This window comes from Sus scrofa, chromosome 1, assembly GCF_054392235.1.
Source record: "Sus scrofa isolate SSC_HxYL_T2T_F1_AM1 chromosome 1, Sscrofa_HxYL_maternal_Yorkshire_Landrace_v2.0, whole genome shotgun sequence".
Taxonomy (NCBI): domain Eukaryota; kingdom Metazoa; phylum Chordata; class Mammalia; order Artiodactyla; family Suidae; genus Sus; species Sus scrofa.
This window is the reverse complement of record NC_139383.1, coordinates 138788916-138805220: the sequence shown is the minus strand read 5'-3', so window position 1 is coordinate 138805220 and position 16305 is coordinate 138788916. Positions and strand designations below refer to the sequence as shown.

The 16305-nt window shown below is 56.6% G+C and overlaps 1 protein-coding gene across 1 annotated transcript in view; it reads right to left on the bottom strand.

The window, feature by feature from the left end:
• SPTBN5 (spectrin beta, non-erythrocytic 5) overlaps nt 1-16305 on the bottom strand; it is a 51352-nt gene that overhangs the window by 7710 nt on the left and 27337 nt on the right. The window contains 24 exon segments of the mRNA XM_085013907.1: nt 109-305; nt 1047-1259; nt 1489-1675; nt 1844-2100; nt 2182-2319; nt 3198-3344; nt 3438-3528; nt 5799-5971; nt 6579-6656; nt 6939-7127; nt 7360-7522; nt 7757-7878; nt 8080-8193; nt 8931-9092; nt 9094-9246; nt 11375-11470; nt 11650-11841; nt 11987-12136; nt 12910-13077; nt 13434-13538; nt 13765-13914; nt 14071-14274; nt 15783-15962; nt 16157-16267. Coding sequence (XP_084870033.1) covers nt 109-305; nt 1047-1259; nt 1489-1675; nt 1844-2100; nt 2182-2319; nt 3198-3344; nt 3438-3528; nt 5799-5971; nt 6579-6656; nt 6939-7127; nt 7360-7522; nt 7757-7878; nt 8080-8193; nt 8931-9092; nt 9094-9246; nt 11375-11470; nt 11650-11841; nt 11987-12136; nt 12910-13077; nt 13434-13538; nt 13765-13914; nt 14071-14274; nt 15783-15962; nt 16157-16267 — 3740 coding nt within the window.

Genomic DNA, 16305 nt, shown 5'->3' with positions numbered 1-16305 from the left:
GGCAGGAAAGACAACCCGCCTGGAGCCCTCTCTCTAGGCCAGGCAGCCTCAGCCCCTATAGAGAGGGTCCTCCCTTCTTCTCCCTAATGGGGCCTGGCTCCCACGTACCTTTCTGGGTTCCGCCTGCTCTCAAGGAGGACTGCTGTCTGCTGTAGCCTCTCAATGCGCACGCTGAATCCATTCAGGTCTCTCCTGGTGGCCTCCAGCTGCCGCAGGAAGGCCCATGTGGCTTCGGCACTCTGGCCCACATCCTCAGTGTTCAGAACACAGCCCCGTTCTTCCAGCCAGGATTCTGCCTCCAGGAGCTGGGGGGCACAGAGGACAGTTTTGCCTGGGTGATGCCCTCCAGGGCTCTCAAGGTTGCGTTCATGGTCTTAAGATTCAGAGCAGTGAGTGGTGTGTGTCCTGGCTGACAGCAATCACCCCAGAGCTTTCACAGCTTCTGATACCTGCCTCTCACCCCCTTAAGGTTCTGTTTTGGTCAGCAACAGAGACTGAGTGGCAGCAGCTTTTTATTTTTTATTTTTTAAGGACTCTACACATGGCATATGGAAGTTCCCAGGCCAGGGGTCAAATCAGAGCTACCGCCCACCTACACCACAGTCACAACGACAAGGGATTGGTGCAGCATCCTCGACCTACATTGTAACTTGTGGCAATGCTGAATCCTTAACCCACTGAGTGAGGCCAGGGATCGAACTCAAATCCTTATGGATACTAGTTGGATTCTTTTCCACTGTGCCACAACGGGAACTCCCAGTAGCAGCAGTTCTTAAAGGTTCCAGGCGATACTGACGTAAAGCATTGATCAAGGGTCACCGGTTTAGAACAGCAAAACCAAAAGCAAACCAAACCCAGTAGGCTGTTTCCTGGGTAGCACACAGAAGGAAGACTTTGGGGGCAGTATACCACTTAGTGGAGCTGACAGAAGATGCACAGCGAACCCAGAGCCACACCAGAGGTAGGGGGTACCTTCCAGACCTGCCTACACCTGTGTATCCTTGTGCGCAGCCCTCACCCTTTTGTGCCCCACATTACCCGCTAACCTCTGTCAGGAACTGCTGGGCCTCCTGAGCCTGCTGCAGCCACCGCCGCCTCTGTGAAGCCTCTGCTTGCAGGCGGCCCATAGCATCCTCCAGCTGCTGCACCCGGGCAGCCACATCCCCGGCAGCAAAATGTCCAGCCTGCACCAGCTTGCGCCCCGTGCCCACCACTGCCCGGGTCAGAGCCTCATGGATGCTCATCTCACTCTCCAGGTTCTGCGGAGCCGAAGGAAAACAGGATGGGGGATTCTGATGGGGGATGCTCCTGGGTGATCCTTGGAGGACCCAGAGTTCCCTCTGAGGTATTGTGGGGTCCCACAGAACCCCCCCAAAAGAGAACCCTGTCCTTGTGACTGACAAGGAATTCAGGGGACCCACAAAGTCCCCCAGGAGGCAGAGAGCTTCCAGCGCCCAAGAACAGCCCTTCCCCTCCCTGTGGCCACACCTGGTGTTTCTCCTGCAGGTGCCGCAAGGCGCTTAGGCTCTGGCTGCAGTCCCGGGAGGCCACCAGGGGCAGCTTCTCCTGCACCCAGGCCATCTCCTCGTCCGCATCCCTGAGGAACTGCAGGAGGAGACTCCGGGCCTCCAGGGCCATTCTGCGCTCCCGCAGGGGCTCCCACAGGCTGTCGAACCTGCAGCAGTGGAGGGCGGGCCCAGGGCGGCAGGTAGGGGGACCTGGTTGTCAGGATCAGGGCCGGACTATGTCCTGCACATCAGCTCATCCACTCTGTGCCCCTCACAGTGGGCAGGGGAGGCCCTGAGGAGCTGAGCTGGGGGGCAGGGAGGAGGAATGGATTTACCTTTGAAGCAGCCGCTGGGCCTGCTCTTCCATGGCTTGGGCGAGGCAGGGGCCTTCCCGCACAGAGGCCTGGGCCTGGCCCAGCAGGGTCTGTGCCCGCCTGGCCTGCCTGTCCACCGCTGCCTCCAGCTCTCCCTGAGATCCCAGGAGCTCGTCCAGCCCAAGCTGGTCTGCGCTCCCGATCGGGGCTCTCAGCCTGACCTCCACGGGCCCCAGCCAGCTGTCCAGTTCCTCCATGCTCCGCCGAAGACGTAGGGCCTGAGGTGGAATGTGAAGTGGGCACGAGGCAGGGAGGCCCAGAGCTGTATCCAGCCTTCTCTGGGGCCTGCACAGCCTCACCTCGCTGGCCTCCTGTAGATTGGCTGCCTTCCTCTGGCAGTTGGCCTGCAGCTCCTCCCAGAGCTTACTCAGCTCCTGCAGCCGCTCCTGGATTGTTTCTGAGGCTGGGTGGCCCTCCCGGAGCAGCCTCTGCCCCTCCTATGGCCACAATACAGCACATACCTCATGCATTCAGGACTGCTGGTGTCAGGGTACTTGAGTTGGTTCCAAACCCTAGCCTCACAGTCTGTGTGCTAGCTATGTGATCTTGGGCAAGTTACCTAACCTCTCTGAGCTGCTTTTCCTCATTCACATAATGGAAATAATAACGGTGATATTGCTAAGATCAAACATTTCAGATACTTAGCAGGGCACTTTATATCAGAGGGAGGCAGTGTGGGGATAGGGCCTGCCCGTTGTAGGTGAAAGAGTGTAAATTTAAAAGGTGCTCTTCTTCTTTGACTCTTAGACCCATAGGACTGTTGACCGGGCCCTATCTGATGTCTTTCCAAGAGGCTTTTTAAAAAAACTATCATATCAAAATACTATCTTTAGGAGTTCCCGTCATGGCTCAGTGGTTAACAAATCCAACTAGGAACCATGAGGTTGTAGGTTCGATTCCTGGCCTGGCTTAGTGGGTTAAGGATCTGGCGTTGCCATGAGCTGTGGTGGAAGTCACAGACTTGGCTCGGATCCCGTGTTGCTTGTGGCTCTGGTGTAGGCCGGCGGCTACAGCTCCGCTTTGACCCCTAGCCTGGGAACCTCCACATGCCGTGGGAGCAGCCCAAGAAATGGCAAAAAGACCAAAAAAAAAAAAAAAATACTATCTTTAAAATTCTTAAAAGGCACTGCTTCTGGAGAGGATGCCCCAGGGAAGCCACCGTGTCTCACTACCCCCAGATGCTGAGCACAATGCCTGTGTACAGAAAGCACTTGCAGGTTGGACATCCATGGCTGATTCAGAGCTGGCTGCCAGGGTTCTGTGGGGTTGCCCCCTGCTCTGGCTTGTAAGCCCGTCCTGGGCTCCTGGGCCTCACCGTCTGTAGCCTTTGTTGGTGGTGCACACTCGTGTCCAGCTCAGCCTGGAGGTTATGCTGCTTCCTCAACTGTGCCTGCAGCTCCACTGGATCCTGCCATCCCTCTTCCAGGACCATCAGGCTCTTCTCCCTCAGCCATGAGGCCACCTGGGCACACAGGGAGGACCAGGTTCTGCTGCCTAGGGCTGCCCTGAAGAATGGCTTTTCCCTGTGGCAACTTCTTCCCTCACCCCAACCAACCTCATAGGAATCCTGTAGGAAGGCCCGCAGTTGCCTGAGCTCCTCCAGCTGGTGGCGACGGGTCCTGGCTCGCTCCAGGAGCGCCGCTTTCCTGCCAGAATGAGCATCTTAGGGGCCTCAGATCTGCTCCCTAGCTGAGGGGTGGGGGGTGTGCCCTACCTGTCTGCACAGCCTTTCTTCTGCGTCAACAGACCCTGAGCCTGGGGTTTCCTTTGAAACAGAGCCACATTCTTCTCCCCTTAGTGCCTGTTACAGGCTGAACTGTGTCCCCCAGATTCTTATGCCAAAGTCCTAATCCCCAGTCCCTCCAAATGTGACTGTGTTGAAGATAAGAGATTACTTTAAAGAATTAAATTAGGAGTTCCCGTTGTGGCGCAGTGGTTAACAAATCCGACTAAGAACATGAGGTTGCAGGTTCGATCCCTGCCCTTGCTCAGTGGATTAACGATCCGGCGTTGCCGTGAGCTGTGGTATAGGTCGCAGACGCGGCTCGGATCGCGTGTTGCTGTGACTCTGGCATAGGCCGGTGGCTACGGCTCTGATTTGACCCCTAGCCTGGGAACCTCCATATGCCACAGGAGCAGCCCAAGAAATAGCAAAAAGACAAAAAAAAAAAAAAAAAAAAAAGAATTAAATTAAACAAGGTCATTAGGGTGGGCCCCAATCTGATAGGACAGGTGTCCTTATAAGAAGAAATTAGGAGACAGACACAAACAGAGAGACGGACCAGACCATGTGAAGCCAAGGAGAGGCCTCAGGACAGACCAAGGCCACCAAGATCTCGATCGTGGACTTAACAGCCCCCACAATTATGAGAAATAAATTGCTGTTGTTTAAGCCACCCAGCCTGTGCTAATTTGTCATGGAAGCCCTAGCAAACTTAATCAGTATCTAAACCACTTTAAAAAAAAATCATACTCTGCTAGGAGTTCCCGTCATGGCTCAGTGGTTAAAGAACCCGACTAGTAACCATGAGGTTGTGGGTTGGATCCCTGGCATCGCTGAGCTGAGTGCGTTAAGTATCCAGCGTTGCCATGAGCTCTGGTGTAGGTCGCAGACACGGCTCGGATCCTACGTTGCTGTGGCTCTGGCGTAGGCCGGCAGCTACAGATCCGATTAGACCCCTAGCCTGGGAACCTCCATGTGCCACAGGAGCGGCCCTAGAAAAAGACCAAAAAAAAAAAAATCATACTCTGCTATATTAGGAGTTTGGGTATGCATTTGTATGTGTGCACGTATGTATATATACACTGATTATACATGTAGGTACCTCGGGGAAGTCCACTGCCATATGCACAAGAATAGAAGTGAGGTCTATTAAAGAAATAGGAAAAGAAGCACTCATACCCACCCCCACTCCCACCACCCTCACTCTACAGAGGTCCAGGCACACATCCTGCTGGCACTCACATGCCCTGCTGCTGTGAGTGTGTGGGGCGCAGGGGAGATGCAGAGTACTGATGGAGTGAAAACGCTGCCCCCTAGAGGAGGCCAGAAACCTGACAGGGAGTGGGTCAGGGTGGCATTGTCCTGGGAGCAGTAGGGCCTGCCAGGAGCCACCTAAGGGTGGGCATGGGGGTGCGTTGATGGAGACCAGCAAACCAATGTTTGCCATCTGCCAAAGACCTTGGGCACCCAGGTGGGGTTCTCCTGCAGGGAAGTGGGGGGTGGTCACCAGGTACCAGCAAGGGAGCCACAAACTTGGTGGGCCCTGATGGGCTCTCTGCAAAGGATGGAGACCCCCACAAGCCTGGGATCCAACTTTTGGTCCAATCTGCCTTTATCTAAAGGTCTGAGGGGCTGGATGAGGCAGCTGAACCAGATGGGCTTTTATGAGGAAAAGAGGCAGAGCCTGGAGTCTCACGGCTGTGCCAGCTTCAGTTAAATGAGTATAAGAAATCTGCCAATGTGTCTGAGCACCAGGCACCGTGCCAGGACCTCCAGGGCCCCTTTCCCATCCTCTCCACAACCCTAAGAGGCTGGTATTTTTATCCCCTCATTGTAGACATAGACCCGAGACTCCACGAGGAGGCTGCCCCAATTTCCGCCGTGATGGGCAGTGCAGAAGCTTGGCGTTGTTGGCTTAACCACTGTGCTCTGGTACCACCACTTCATGAGGTCATCCCTCTCTTAGCGTGTGCTTCTTTTTAAAAGTCCCCTTTATCTCTACGGGGTGACCATGTGCTGCTTGACTCTGTAATGGGCTGACACACTGCAGGCTGGAGTGGTAGGGCCCTGACATCTGATCTGAGACCTTGGAAAAGGCTGTGACCAGGCTAAGAGGTAGAAGGATGGGGGAAGATCCAGGTGCCTGTACCAGCCCACCACTCATGATCCCCTTAGCCCTGTAGCCAGAGGTACCTCAGGAGCATGGCCTGGCACCGGTCCAGGGCACCTTGGGCCTTGGGGTGTCCACCCTGGTGCAGCCTGCGGGCGGTGGCCTCCAGGGAGGTGATCTTCTCCGTCTGTGCCTCCAGGTCCTGCTCATGCACCTTGTGCTTCCACAGCAGGGTCTCCACATCGGCCAAGGAATCCTGGGAAGCGATGCGGTCCATGGGGCCCCCTCCCCATCCCAAACTGTCTGCTTTCCTACCTAGAACCATTCTAAGAAACACATCCCCCTATTCCTCAAGGCTGTATCTGGCTTTAGGGCAGTAATTCTCAACTAGGGAAAGCACGGGGGATAAGGGTCAAGTATCAGAATTTCCAGGGCAGGTGGCACTTTTCTATATAACAGGGACGTCCCCCCTGCACTCCCAGTAAGGCTGTGCCAGCACAGACGAGGCAGCCCCCAATTATTCTTTGAGTGAGTCAGGCTCACCTGCCATGTGGTTGGGACAGCTGTGGGAAAACAAACCTCCAGGTATAAGGAGGTGAGGAGGGCAGAGGTGAGAAGGGTTTGGGGAAGGAGGCAAGAAGGCGGCAGGGGGCACACTCATCCTCTAAGCTCCCATGGCATTCCCTGTGTCCCCCACCCCTGCAGGGCACCAGAACTGCCAATGCTGGATGGGTAAGTGCTTAGAGACCAAAGTGCTTGAGGGTCAGGGGGTGCCCTTGGCCTGGGGAGCTCAGGCAGCATTGGCCAGTTCGATCCCTAATGCTGCTCTTACAAACCCTCCCTCACTTCTGCTGGGCACATACCCCAAGACCCTCACTGGCTGCGCAGGCTTCCTGGCTGCAGAGCCAACTTTCCATGTGTTCCACAGAGCTCAGAACCAGCTGTTGGGAAAGGAAAAGGCGAGAGGAAGTGAGCAGAGGGTCCAGTCACTGCAGGTCCACTGACCCTCTTGGTGGTCCGGTGGGAAACCAGGGACCAGGGACCAGGGACCAGGGGCCTGGCTTAACAGAACCAGTGCACAGCAGGTGAGACTGGCCATGCATGACTGAATGGTCGGCAGTGGGAAAAGCCCCTGGCAAGGCAGCCTCTCTGGCTTTGGCTTTGACCAGGGACAGGGGTTTAGCACAGGTCCCAGGGGTAGTGGTGGGATGGAGGCTGCCTACCTGTAGCTCCAAGGCCTGATGCAGCTGGAGCTGGTGTTCATGCCAGGCCCGTTCCAGGCTGTTCAACTCCTGGTCTAAACCAGCTAGGGCCTGGCGGATGTCGGGGGTGGATGGGTGCCCAGTGGCAAGCAGTCGCTGCCCAGTGCTTCGGGCCAGGCTGATGCTGTCTTTGTGGGAGTCCAGCTCGGCCTGTAAGAGGACTGGGCTCAGATCCCAGTGGCAGAGGCTCCCTGAGTGGGAGGGGAGAGGCCACGTGGGAAGGAGGAGCGGCAGGGAAGACAGGTGAGGGGCTGGGGTGGAAGAAGAGACAGGCAGAGGGAGCCACTGCAGAAAGAACCCTGGAGAAAACTAGGACCACAGTGAGGGAAGGCCAGAGACAAGGTGAGATCCTAGGAGAGGCCCCCGGGTCTGGGCCCCTCACCTTGCTCTCCTGGTGTTCCTCCAGCCTGAGCCGGACCTCTTCCAGGCTGCCAGGGGTGCTCCTCACATTCATCTCAGCTCGCAGGCTCCGGGCCCAGGCCAGCAATTCCTGCAGCACAGCCTGCAGCTTCTGAGCTTGGTGCAAGGCATCGAGCGACTCCTTCCTGCCCACGGGGTTCATCAGCTGGTCCCAGGACCTCTGAGCCCCTTTCCCCCTGTGCCCACCAGTGCCTTCTCTCCCAGAATCCCTTTAGCCAAAGAAGGGCCCATGGGCTGGGAATTTATACAGTGGCAATACAGGGGGTTACTGGAAAGACGGAGAGAGACTCTCTGGTAAAGTGGGGATTGAGATGCTGCAGGGAAGAGGGCAGGGAGGGTGAGGCCCCGGGGGAGTGTACCACTTCTGAGCCCCACTCCGGAGCTGCCACCAGCTATCCATCATCTCCTGCTGCTTGCAGGTGAGGCTGGAGGCTGCCTCAGGGCTCCTCTGGCAGAAGCGGCTCACCTCACACTCTAGAAGCTGTGAGGGAAGCCAAGGTCAGGGGCTGGAGCACGGAGGTGGATCGTACTCAGGGGAGCCCAGCCTGGGGTTGTACAACTGAGTGGGCCTGGCTGCCTCTTGAGGTACTGAATCTTGCTTCCTCCGCCCCAGCACGCCTGCCTGGGGACCCACGGACTAGGAACTCTGGGCCTGGAACCCACCCGACACCCAGCTGCACACCTCCACCTGGGCCTGGATGAGGCCTATTTCCTGCTCCAATGCCTTGTGTTTCCACATCAGCCTCTGCAGGCTCTCCGGATCTTGCCTGCAGTTCAGGGCCTGGAGCAGGGCAGCCTGGGAAGGGAAAGGGTGCTGCTACCAGCCTTAGCTCCAGCTCCTCCCTCATTGCAGAGGGGTCACCGGCCATGGGGTTTCTGTGCAGGAAGCAAGCACCCAGCCTGATTCATTTTCAGTGCCCTCTGAGGCTGGAGCAGGACGCTGGCCCTGACCAGCGGTCCCTTCCTTCTATGAAGGAGGAAGATTGCCAGGAGACCTCTGGGGTGGCGTTTCCCCAGTGGTAGTAACCTCCACCGGTGGGTGTGGTGCAGCCGCAGTCACTGTCTCACCTGACGCTCATTCTCTTGCGGGGAACTGAGCACAGACCTGCCTGGCAGAGGCAGGAACCAGAGGCCTTTGAATGCTCGCAACGGAGCATAGCCTGCTTCATGGGGGCACTTCTCAGGATGTGTACAACTTCTCTACTCCTGCCTCTGCCAGTGTCAAGGCCAGGTTTCTTGTGACTGCTGACACAACTCTGGGCAAACCTCCTGAGGGTTCTGGCCTTGCTCAGGGACAATAGAGGAAACAGTGGGGAGAGGGGTGCTTGGGCCTCTGGATTCGTGGTGCTTCTGGGGGAGAAGGGAGCCAGGTAGGCTAGCCTCTGAGCGTGCAATGGGGGCTTCTAGGTCTAGAAGTGACCCCAAGAGGCCCTGGAAGACCCCCTGATGGGCCCCTAGTGAGAGCTGGCTCTGATACCCAACTAAAGAGGAGAGGCAGGCGAGGGGTGGACGCACTGGCTCCTGGCTGCTCACTTTTTCCCCAATCCGCTCAATGATGTCATCCAGCTTTTGGGACAACGTGTGTCTCTCCAGAGCCCCTTCAAGCTGCTGCTGATACCGGAGCAAGCTGCCATGGAAACGGTTCCACCTGGCAGAGAGGGTGTCAGGCTCAGTCTGAGGCGGCCCTCCAGCCCCCTTCTCCCGGCCCCGCTGCTCCCAGCTCAGGGACTGGCCTGTTGTTGAGCTGATGTTGCCGCTGGCAGATGGTCTCGACCTGCTCAGAGTCCCGATTCTTGAGCTTCACTGGCAAGTCACTGATGCTCCTGATGTGGGCGTCATCCACCGTGTCCTGTGGGGGTGCAGGGTGAGGGTCTCGGCAACACCCACTCTGAGCCCCTTCTCTGCACACAGTCAGCACTTGGGGGGTCTGCTTGGGCCTGAGAGAGCTTGAGAAACAGCATGTCTGGGGAGTGGAGGCAGCTGCTTTCTCTGTCGTGGCCGTTCCATCCCAGGCCAAGTGCAGCGAGCAAGATACACTTGGGCCTGGCCTGTAGCCCAGGGTTGTCTCTAAGGCTAGAAAATGTGCTCTCCAGGCCAGGAGCAGGCAGGAGGGGGAGGGCAAGCACTCACTGATGGATAGACGTTTTTAAAGGAAAATGCAGCTTCTCAGGATAAGAAAAGCAAAGTAGGAGTTCCCGTCATGGCTCAGTGGTTAACGAATCCGACTAGGGACCATGAGGTTGCGGGTTCGGTCCCTGCCCTTGCTCAGCGGGTTAACGATCCGGCGTTGCCGTGAGCTGTGGTGTAGGTTGCAGACGCGGCTCAGATCCTGCATTGCTGTGGCTCTGGCATAGGCCAGTGGCTACAGCTCCGATTCGACCCCTAGCTGGGAACCTCCATATGCCACGGGAGCGGCCCAAAGAAATAGCAAAAAGACCAAAAAAAAAAAAAAAAAAAAAAGAAAAAAAAAGAAAAGCAAAGCAAAGTAAGGGTTAGAATGAAGTGGTGTCAGCCTCCTTAGGTCAGGACGTCCCCAGCCCTGGGAGTCACTGGGTTGAAGTTGCCACTGCTCAGTCACTGTAGGGGGCCGCTGGTGGCTACATGGGGAGGGGGTCCCTGAAGTGGGTAGGACTGCAGGTGTCCTGTCCAGTAAAAGCATCTTGCGTTGGTCTCCATTTCCAAAGCATTTCCTAACAGGTGTCTCAAAGGGGTTGAGCAGGAAAGGGGGTTTCTCTCTTTTATCGACAGGGCAGAGCTTGAAGGCTAACATGGTCAATTGATGGCAGAGGTAGGACCCAAGCCCAGCTCCTCAAGTCTATCTAATACTCCTTCTACTACAGCATCTGGCGCAGTGGCTGTGAAATTCCACTTTAGTAAAGGCCTTTTTTTTTTTTTTTTTTTCTTTTTTTTAAGCCACCCATGGCGAAGTTCCTAGGGAGAGATTGAATCTGCACCACGGCAGTAACACGAGCCACAGCAGTGACAATGCCAGATCCTTAACCTGCTAGGCCAGCAAGAAACTCCACAAAAGGCTTACATTGGAGCTCTGCAGCCATATACTGGAGTTCACGCTATGGCATAATGGGTTAAGAATCTGACTGCAGTGGCTTGGGTCACTGTAGAGGCGCAGGTAGGTTCAAGGATCTGGCATGGCCACAGCTGTGTCCTACATCACAACTATGGCCCAGATTCATTTCCTGGCCTGGGGAACTTAGAGACACCATGGATGCAGCCATTAAAAAAAAAAAAAAAAAAAAAAAAAAAAAGAAGTCACATACTTCAGGGGATGAAGTTAGAACATTTGGGCTCTAACACATGACTGTGAATACACCTGTCCAATTTCTTTCCTCTGCACCACATAAGAGAAATTGATTTTGCGGGTGTGTATGAGTGGGGAAGGGGGTCTAGGGGAGACACTGAGATGCTGAACGAGGGTTCTGAGCAACTGCACTTTACTGATCATCCATCACGCTCAGGCATAAGTGCATTTAAAACATTTTTTGGAATAATCAGATGCAGAGGAAATCGCACAGTTTGTATAAAGAAGACCCATGTACCCTTTGCCCAGCTTCCTTCAACAGTCACAGCTTACTATCTATGGCACCATATGAAAACCAGGACACTGCCTTTGGTATCACTGTTAGGCAGACTACAGACTTTATTCAGCATCGAGCAGAACTGACATGCATCCATCTGTGTGTTGGGGGCAGGTACAGGGCCAGGAAGTTTTATCACGTGGGTAGATTTGTGTAACTACTACCACCACACGCATGTTCTTTTACCTATGAGGTAAGCGGTATTCCCATGTTAAATATGAAGAAACTAAGCCCTGGCAAGCTGAGGAGCCTGCCCAAGTGCATGCAGGCTGTTAAGTGTGGAGATGACATGAAGGCCCACATCTGGCTCCAGAGCCCAGGCTCAGTCACTACCCCGAGCTGCATTTCCCAATGCAAGGATGCATGGCAGGGCCCCCTTACCCCGGCCCAGACTCCTGGGAGCTGGCGGAGCTGCCTACGGAGCTGCAGGCAGTGCTCAAGGTCGTGGCCCAGGTCACTGATGTTCACCATCACCTCCTGTGGAGGCCCAGGGTCAGGAAGGCTGCACTCTTGAGCACCCAGCGCTGGGTGCACCAGTGGCTAGGGTGGTATTGGGGCAGGGGGAAACTTTGGGAACTCCCTGCTGGGGCTCCCTCCCCCATCTGTCAGCCCCGAAGCCCCAATCACCGCTCTGTCCCTGCCCGGCTGGGTCTCACCATCTCCTGGATCCAGGCCTCTGCAATGTCTACTCTTTGCAGGAACTCCAAGAAGTTCCGCCTGTCCACCAGGTCCTGGCTGCGGAGGGCCACTGCCTGCCTCAGCTTCTCCCAGTGCTCCTGCAGTGCCTGCAGCCTCTGGGAGACCTCTCCCACCCGAGGGTGGCTCTGTGCCAGGAGAGCCTCCCCCTCCTGGGGAGAGAGGGGACATCAGGAGACTTCGCCTGCTGCCCTTTCTCCTGCTTTTTCTCCATCACGGGCTCCTCCTGCTTCAGACCTTTCCCCTTGGCCACTGGAGGTGGGGGATGGGGGGTGGGAGTGGGGGCCTGGCTGGTACCTTGGCAACAGAGATTATGACCTCCTCATGGGCCTGGACCTCTGCCTCAAAGGCCTGGTGTTTCTGCAGGTGCCTCAACTTATCTTTCAGGTCCCCAGGAGGAACTGGCTCTTTCAGCTGCTGGAGTCGCTCCTGGATCCAGTCCTCGACCTGGTGGGGGTGGGGACACGAATCTCATGATGCTGATGCTGCCTTGGTCCACAGAGCTGTCCTGCATGCCTGCTCCCAGCTGTTGCCCAGGTAGCTGACTGCTGGCCCAAGGGCAGGGCTGGGCAGTGCCTGGTAAATGAGATCCAATGGTCCCAGACCCAAAAGACAGCCCGGGGCCCAGGTACCCCCCAGACACAGGAAGGGCCTGGGCAGGGACACTGGGTGGAATCTCATTTTGGAGGTGAGGCTTGCCTGCCCTGGGCTCTGGACTGCTCTGCTCTCTCCCAATGCCTCTCTTTCTTTTCTTTTTAGGGCCGCATCCACAGCATACGGAATTTCCTAGGCTAGGGGTCCAATTGGAGCTGCAGCTGCAGGCCTACACCACAGCTACAGCCACACGCGATCTGAGCCACATCTGTGATCTACACCACAGCTCACGGCAACATTGGATCCTTAACCTACTGAGCGAGGCCAGGGATCAAACCTGCAACCTCATGGACACTAGCTGGGTTCTTAACCCTCTGAGCCACAACAGAAACTCCCCAATGCCTCTTTTTGCCCCAGGTTACTGAGACCTTAGGAAGCAGCAGGGTCTTCACAGGGCTTTGAGTCAAATGCCTGGGCTCCAGCATGGCTCCTGAGAAAGCCATTTAACTCTCCAAACTTCAGGGTTGTGTCGAAGCCTGAACGAGCCCATGAAGGTAAACGTTATCTGTAACCTGTACCATGTGGCCCAAGTGGAAGGCACTGGGCTGGGGAGGGGGGGGGCTGACCTGGATGGCGGCCCTGGTGAAGGCAGTTATCAGCAGGGAGGTGTGCAGGGCGCATCCCCAGTCCTCCGCCAGCTCCTTTACCCGCGCCCGGCGCTCCAGCACCACGTGGAGCAGGCCCTGTGCCCTGGGACCCGTGAACATCTTCGCCTGCTCACACAGGGCTGCCACCTGTGGGTGGGGTGGGGGTTGAGGGTGGCACAGCCCGCTGTTCTTCCACTTGGGGAGGCTGGAGAGGGGCTGGCCCACAGGTGCGACCTAGGGCTGGCGGGTCCTCCCAGCAAGCCAGAACCAGCCCCCTCCCTCCCACTCCCCATGACCACGTGACACATGGTCCCTGTGTCCTCGCAGTTGGGCCATCCCAGCCCAGGCCCTCCTCCTAAGCTCAGTCAGTGCTAACCAGGTGCCCCAGCCCACCCTCATATATCAGCATTACTTGTGGGTACATATCAAGTACCCAAGTCCCCCATTTCGAACTGTGTAGATTTCCCAGACTCCCACCATCCAACTCTGACCAAACCCATTACCTTCTCATCCTGGGAAGTCAGCACTTTCTGGAAGGTCTCATGCTTGCGGATCAACAGCTCCACCTCTTCCACAGAGCTCCCCAGGGTGCTGGTTTTCAGGAAGACCTGGATCAACCCGTGGAAAAGGCAGAGGCCATCAGGGACTGTTCTGACAGCCAGCCCCACATCCTCATTTGCAGCTCTCTGGGCTGAGGCAGTGTGCAGCCTCTGGGTGCCCCATCAAGGAAAAGCCAGAGCCCCAGAAAGCAAGTGAGTGAGTGGGGGGAGGGGAGAGAGGGGGAAGAATGGGACTAGGAGTTACGTGTGCCTCCTATGGGGTGAGGACACCTGCCTCCCAGGCTGTGAGCATCTTGTCCAGGCGGCCACACTTTCTGAGGAAGAGCTGCTCCCGGTGCACGGCCAGCAGCCTCTCCTGCTTCTGCTCCCAGGCCTGGAACACCTGCTCCCGCCTGTCCTGCAGGGCTCGCAGCTCTTCCTGGACCTGGGGATGGGCACGTGGGGAGCCTGCACTGGAGAGAGCCGCATGGACGAGACAGAAGCGGATCCCGAGGGAAGCCTCGGAGGCCATGGCATGTGACACAGTGATCGGGGCAGGCTCCGTCAGGGGAGGCTGGGGGCACTAGAAAAGGGGGCCCACCTCTTTGACAGATGTCCCTGAAGCCAGAAGCACCTGCTGGCCCAGCTGGGTGGCATGCTGGTGCAGCTCCTCCCGGGCCTGCAGCTCTGCCTGAAGCTGTTGGTGGGCGCTGAGCTTTAGCAGACTGTGGTGGGGTTCCTGGGAGCTCTCCCCATCCTGCAGTTCTGGCCACACACTGGCTACCCAGGAGGTGTAGTCCCACACCTGGACCCCAGGGAGACAGAGGGAGAGAGAGAGGTGAGGCCTGGGCTGGGCAGCAGAGAACCAGGCTCGGAGGCACAACTACAGCCCTCCAGCTCTGGAGGATCCATTCACACCCTGGAGTGGCCCTGAGCTGTCTGGGGGTCAGAGCCTCAGGTGAGGCTCAAGGGGCCCGGGGTCACCTGATTCCTCTGTTATCATTCAACCCAGTCCCCCCAGGGCCACTGAACTTCCACAGGTGCAGAAGAGCCTCCTCCTCGCCCCGACCTGAGATTTCTCCCCACCCTTGGCTTTCGCTGGGCCTCTTGCTTAGAAGTTCTTCCCCTTCCTTCCATCCCTTCCCAGCTCACATGTTCATCAAAAGCCAAGGCCTCCTGTGCCTCATGGAGCCTGCCCTGGCCCCCCGACATCTCATGACATCTCACTGCTTGCCTTGTCCTCTGAATCTCTGGTTTCCTACTTACAAATAGTCTTCTGTTGATTTGTGTACCAATACATGTTAGAGCTGGAAGAGCCTTGGGTCTTTGTCCTAACACCTCCTTGCCCAGATCAAGAGGGTACAATGTGTGTGCAAGAGTTATGGAACTTCTAGGCACTCACACACAGGGTGTTACAAGCTAGGATAAGTGCCTTGCTTGAGTCCACACTGCTAAGAAGTGGCAGAGCTGGGTCTTCAAACTGGATCCCTTTTGCTGTGTCATAGTTTCGGCTTTCTGGTCTGCCAGGCACCGGGACATGGAGACTCCTAGACAGCCCAGGGCTGGGGCTTACTGTCCCAACCTGACTCTCTGGGGCATTAGGGTCATGTCCCCAGCTAGATATGCTCCCTGATGGCAGCGAGTCCATCTTTCATAGGCTCTATATCACCTCCTCTCTCACCCATAGCTCTTAGCACAGAGCTCAACAAAGGTATTAAAAAGATGTTGGCTGGAGTTCCCCTTGTGGCACAGCAGAAACGAATCTGACTAGTATCCATGATGATGCAGGTTTGATCCCCGGCCTCACTCTGTGGGTTATGGATCCAGCATTGCCATGAGCTGTGGTGTAGGTCACAGACTTGGCTTGAATCCCGCATTGATGTGGCTGTGGTGTAGGCTGGCAGCTGTAGCTCTGACTTGACTCCTAGCCTGGGAGCTTCTATATGCTGCAGGTGTGGCCCTAAAAAGAAAAGGGGAAAAAAAAAAGATGCCAGTTGATCTAGAGGTCACTGTTTAGGACAGTTGGGTCTCTTGTTATGGGCTCTCCTAGGGTATTTTTCCTCCTGTGCTCTGGCTATGACCCCTGTCTCTTGACTGTGCTCTCTCTCACCTGGGCTGTTATTGATACAAACCTAAGGAATCACAGCAGGACCCCCTGGGCTGAGCCCTCTGACTGGCCAGACAGATACCTACATTGCTCTTCCTGCCCAATGCTCTTCCTGCTCATGTTCACACTCGTTTTCCATCCAGGGCCTTATTAGTGCATGCACACTCACAGTACAACACACGCACACCAGGGGAAAGGAGCCTCACCGCTGTGTGGAAGTGGGCCAGGAGCTGTGCCTGTTCCAGGTGGGTCCGGCGCTGCTCTACGTGCAGCTTCAGGGCCTCCCAGGCCTGCTCCAGAGCCTGCTGCCTCTGCTGCACTGCCAGAGCCTGAGGCCTGGGCCCCAGCTTCTGCATGGTGCCTCCAGTCTCCAGCAGCTCCCGCAGCTGGGGGCAAGGTGGGGGGTAGGGAGGGGAGGCTGAAGGGCCAGCTCAGCTCACAGTCCCTCCTGGCCCATGCCCTCCATGCACAGTGGGCATGGCTGGTGGCCCTGAGGGAGTGGGGAGAAAGCCAGAGAGCAGATGGGTGTCCACCGGGGCCTGTGGGACTGAGTGGGAGAGGCAGCCAGACCTGGGCTCACCTGCCGCTCAGTGCCCACAAGTTCCCGTTCCAGTCCCTCTTGTCTCCTTAGCTGGGCCTCCAGCCCACGCAGGTCCTGGGCCACGTCACAGGGGAGACTTGAGGCTTTCTCCTGAGGAAAGGACATGGCCAAGGGCATTAGGAATGGAG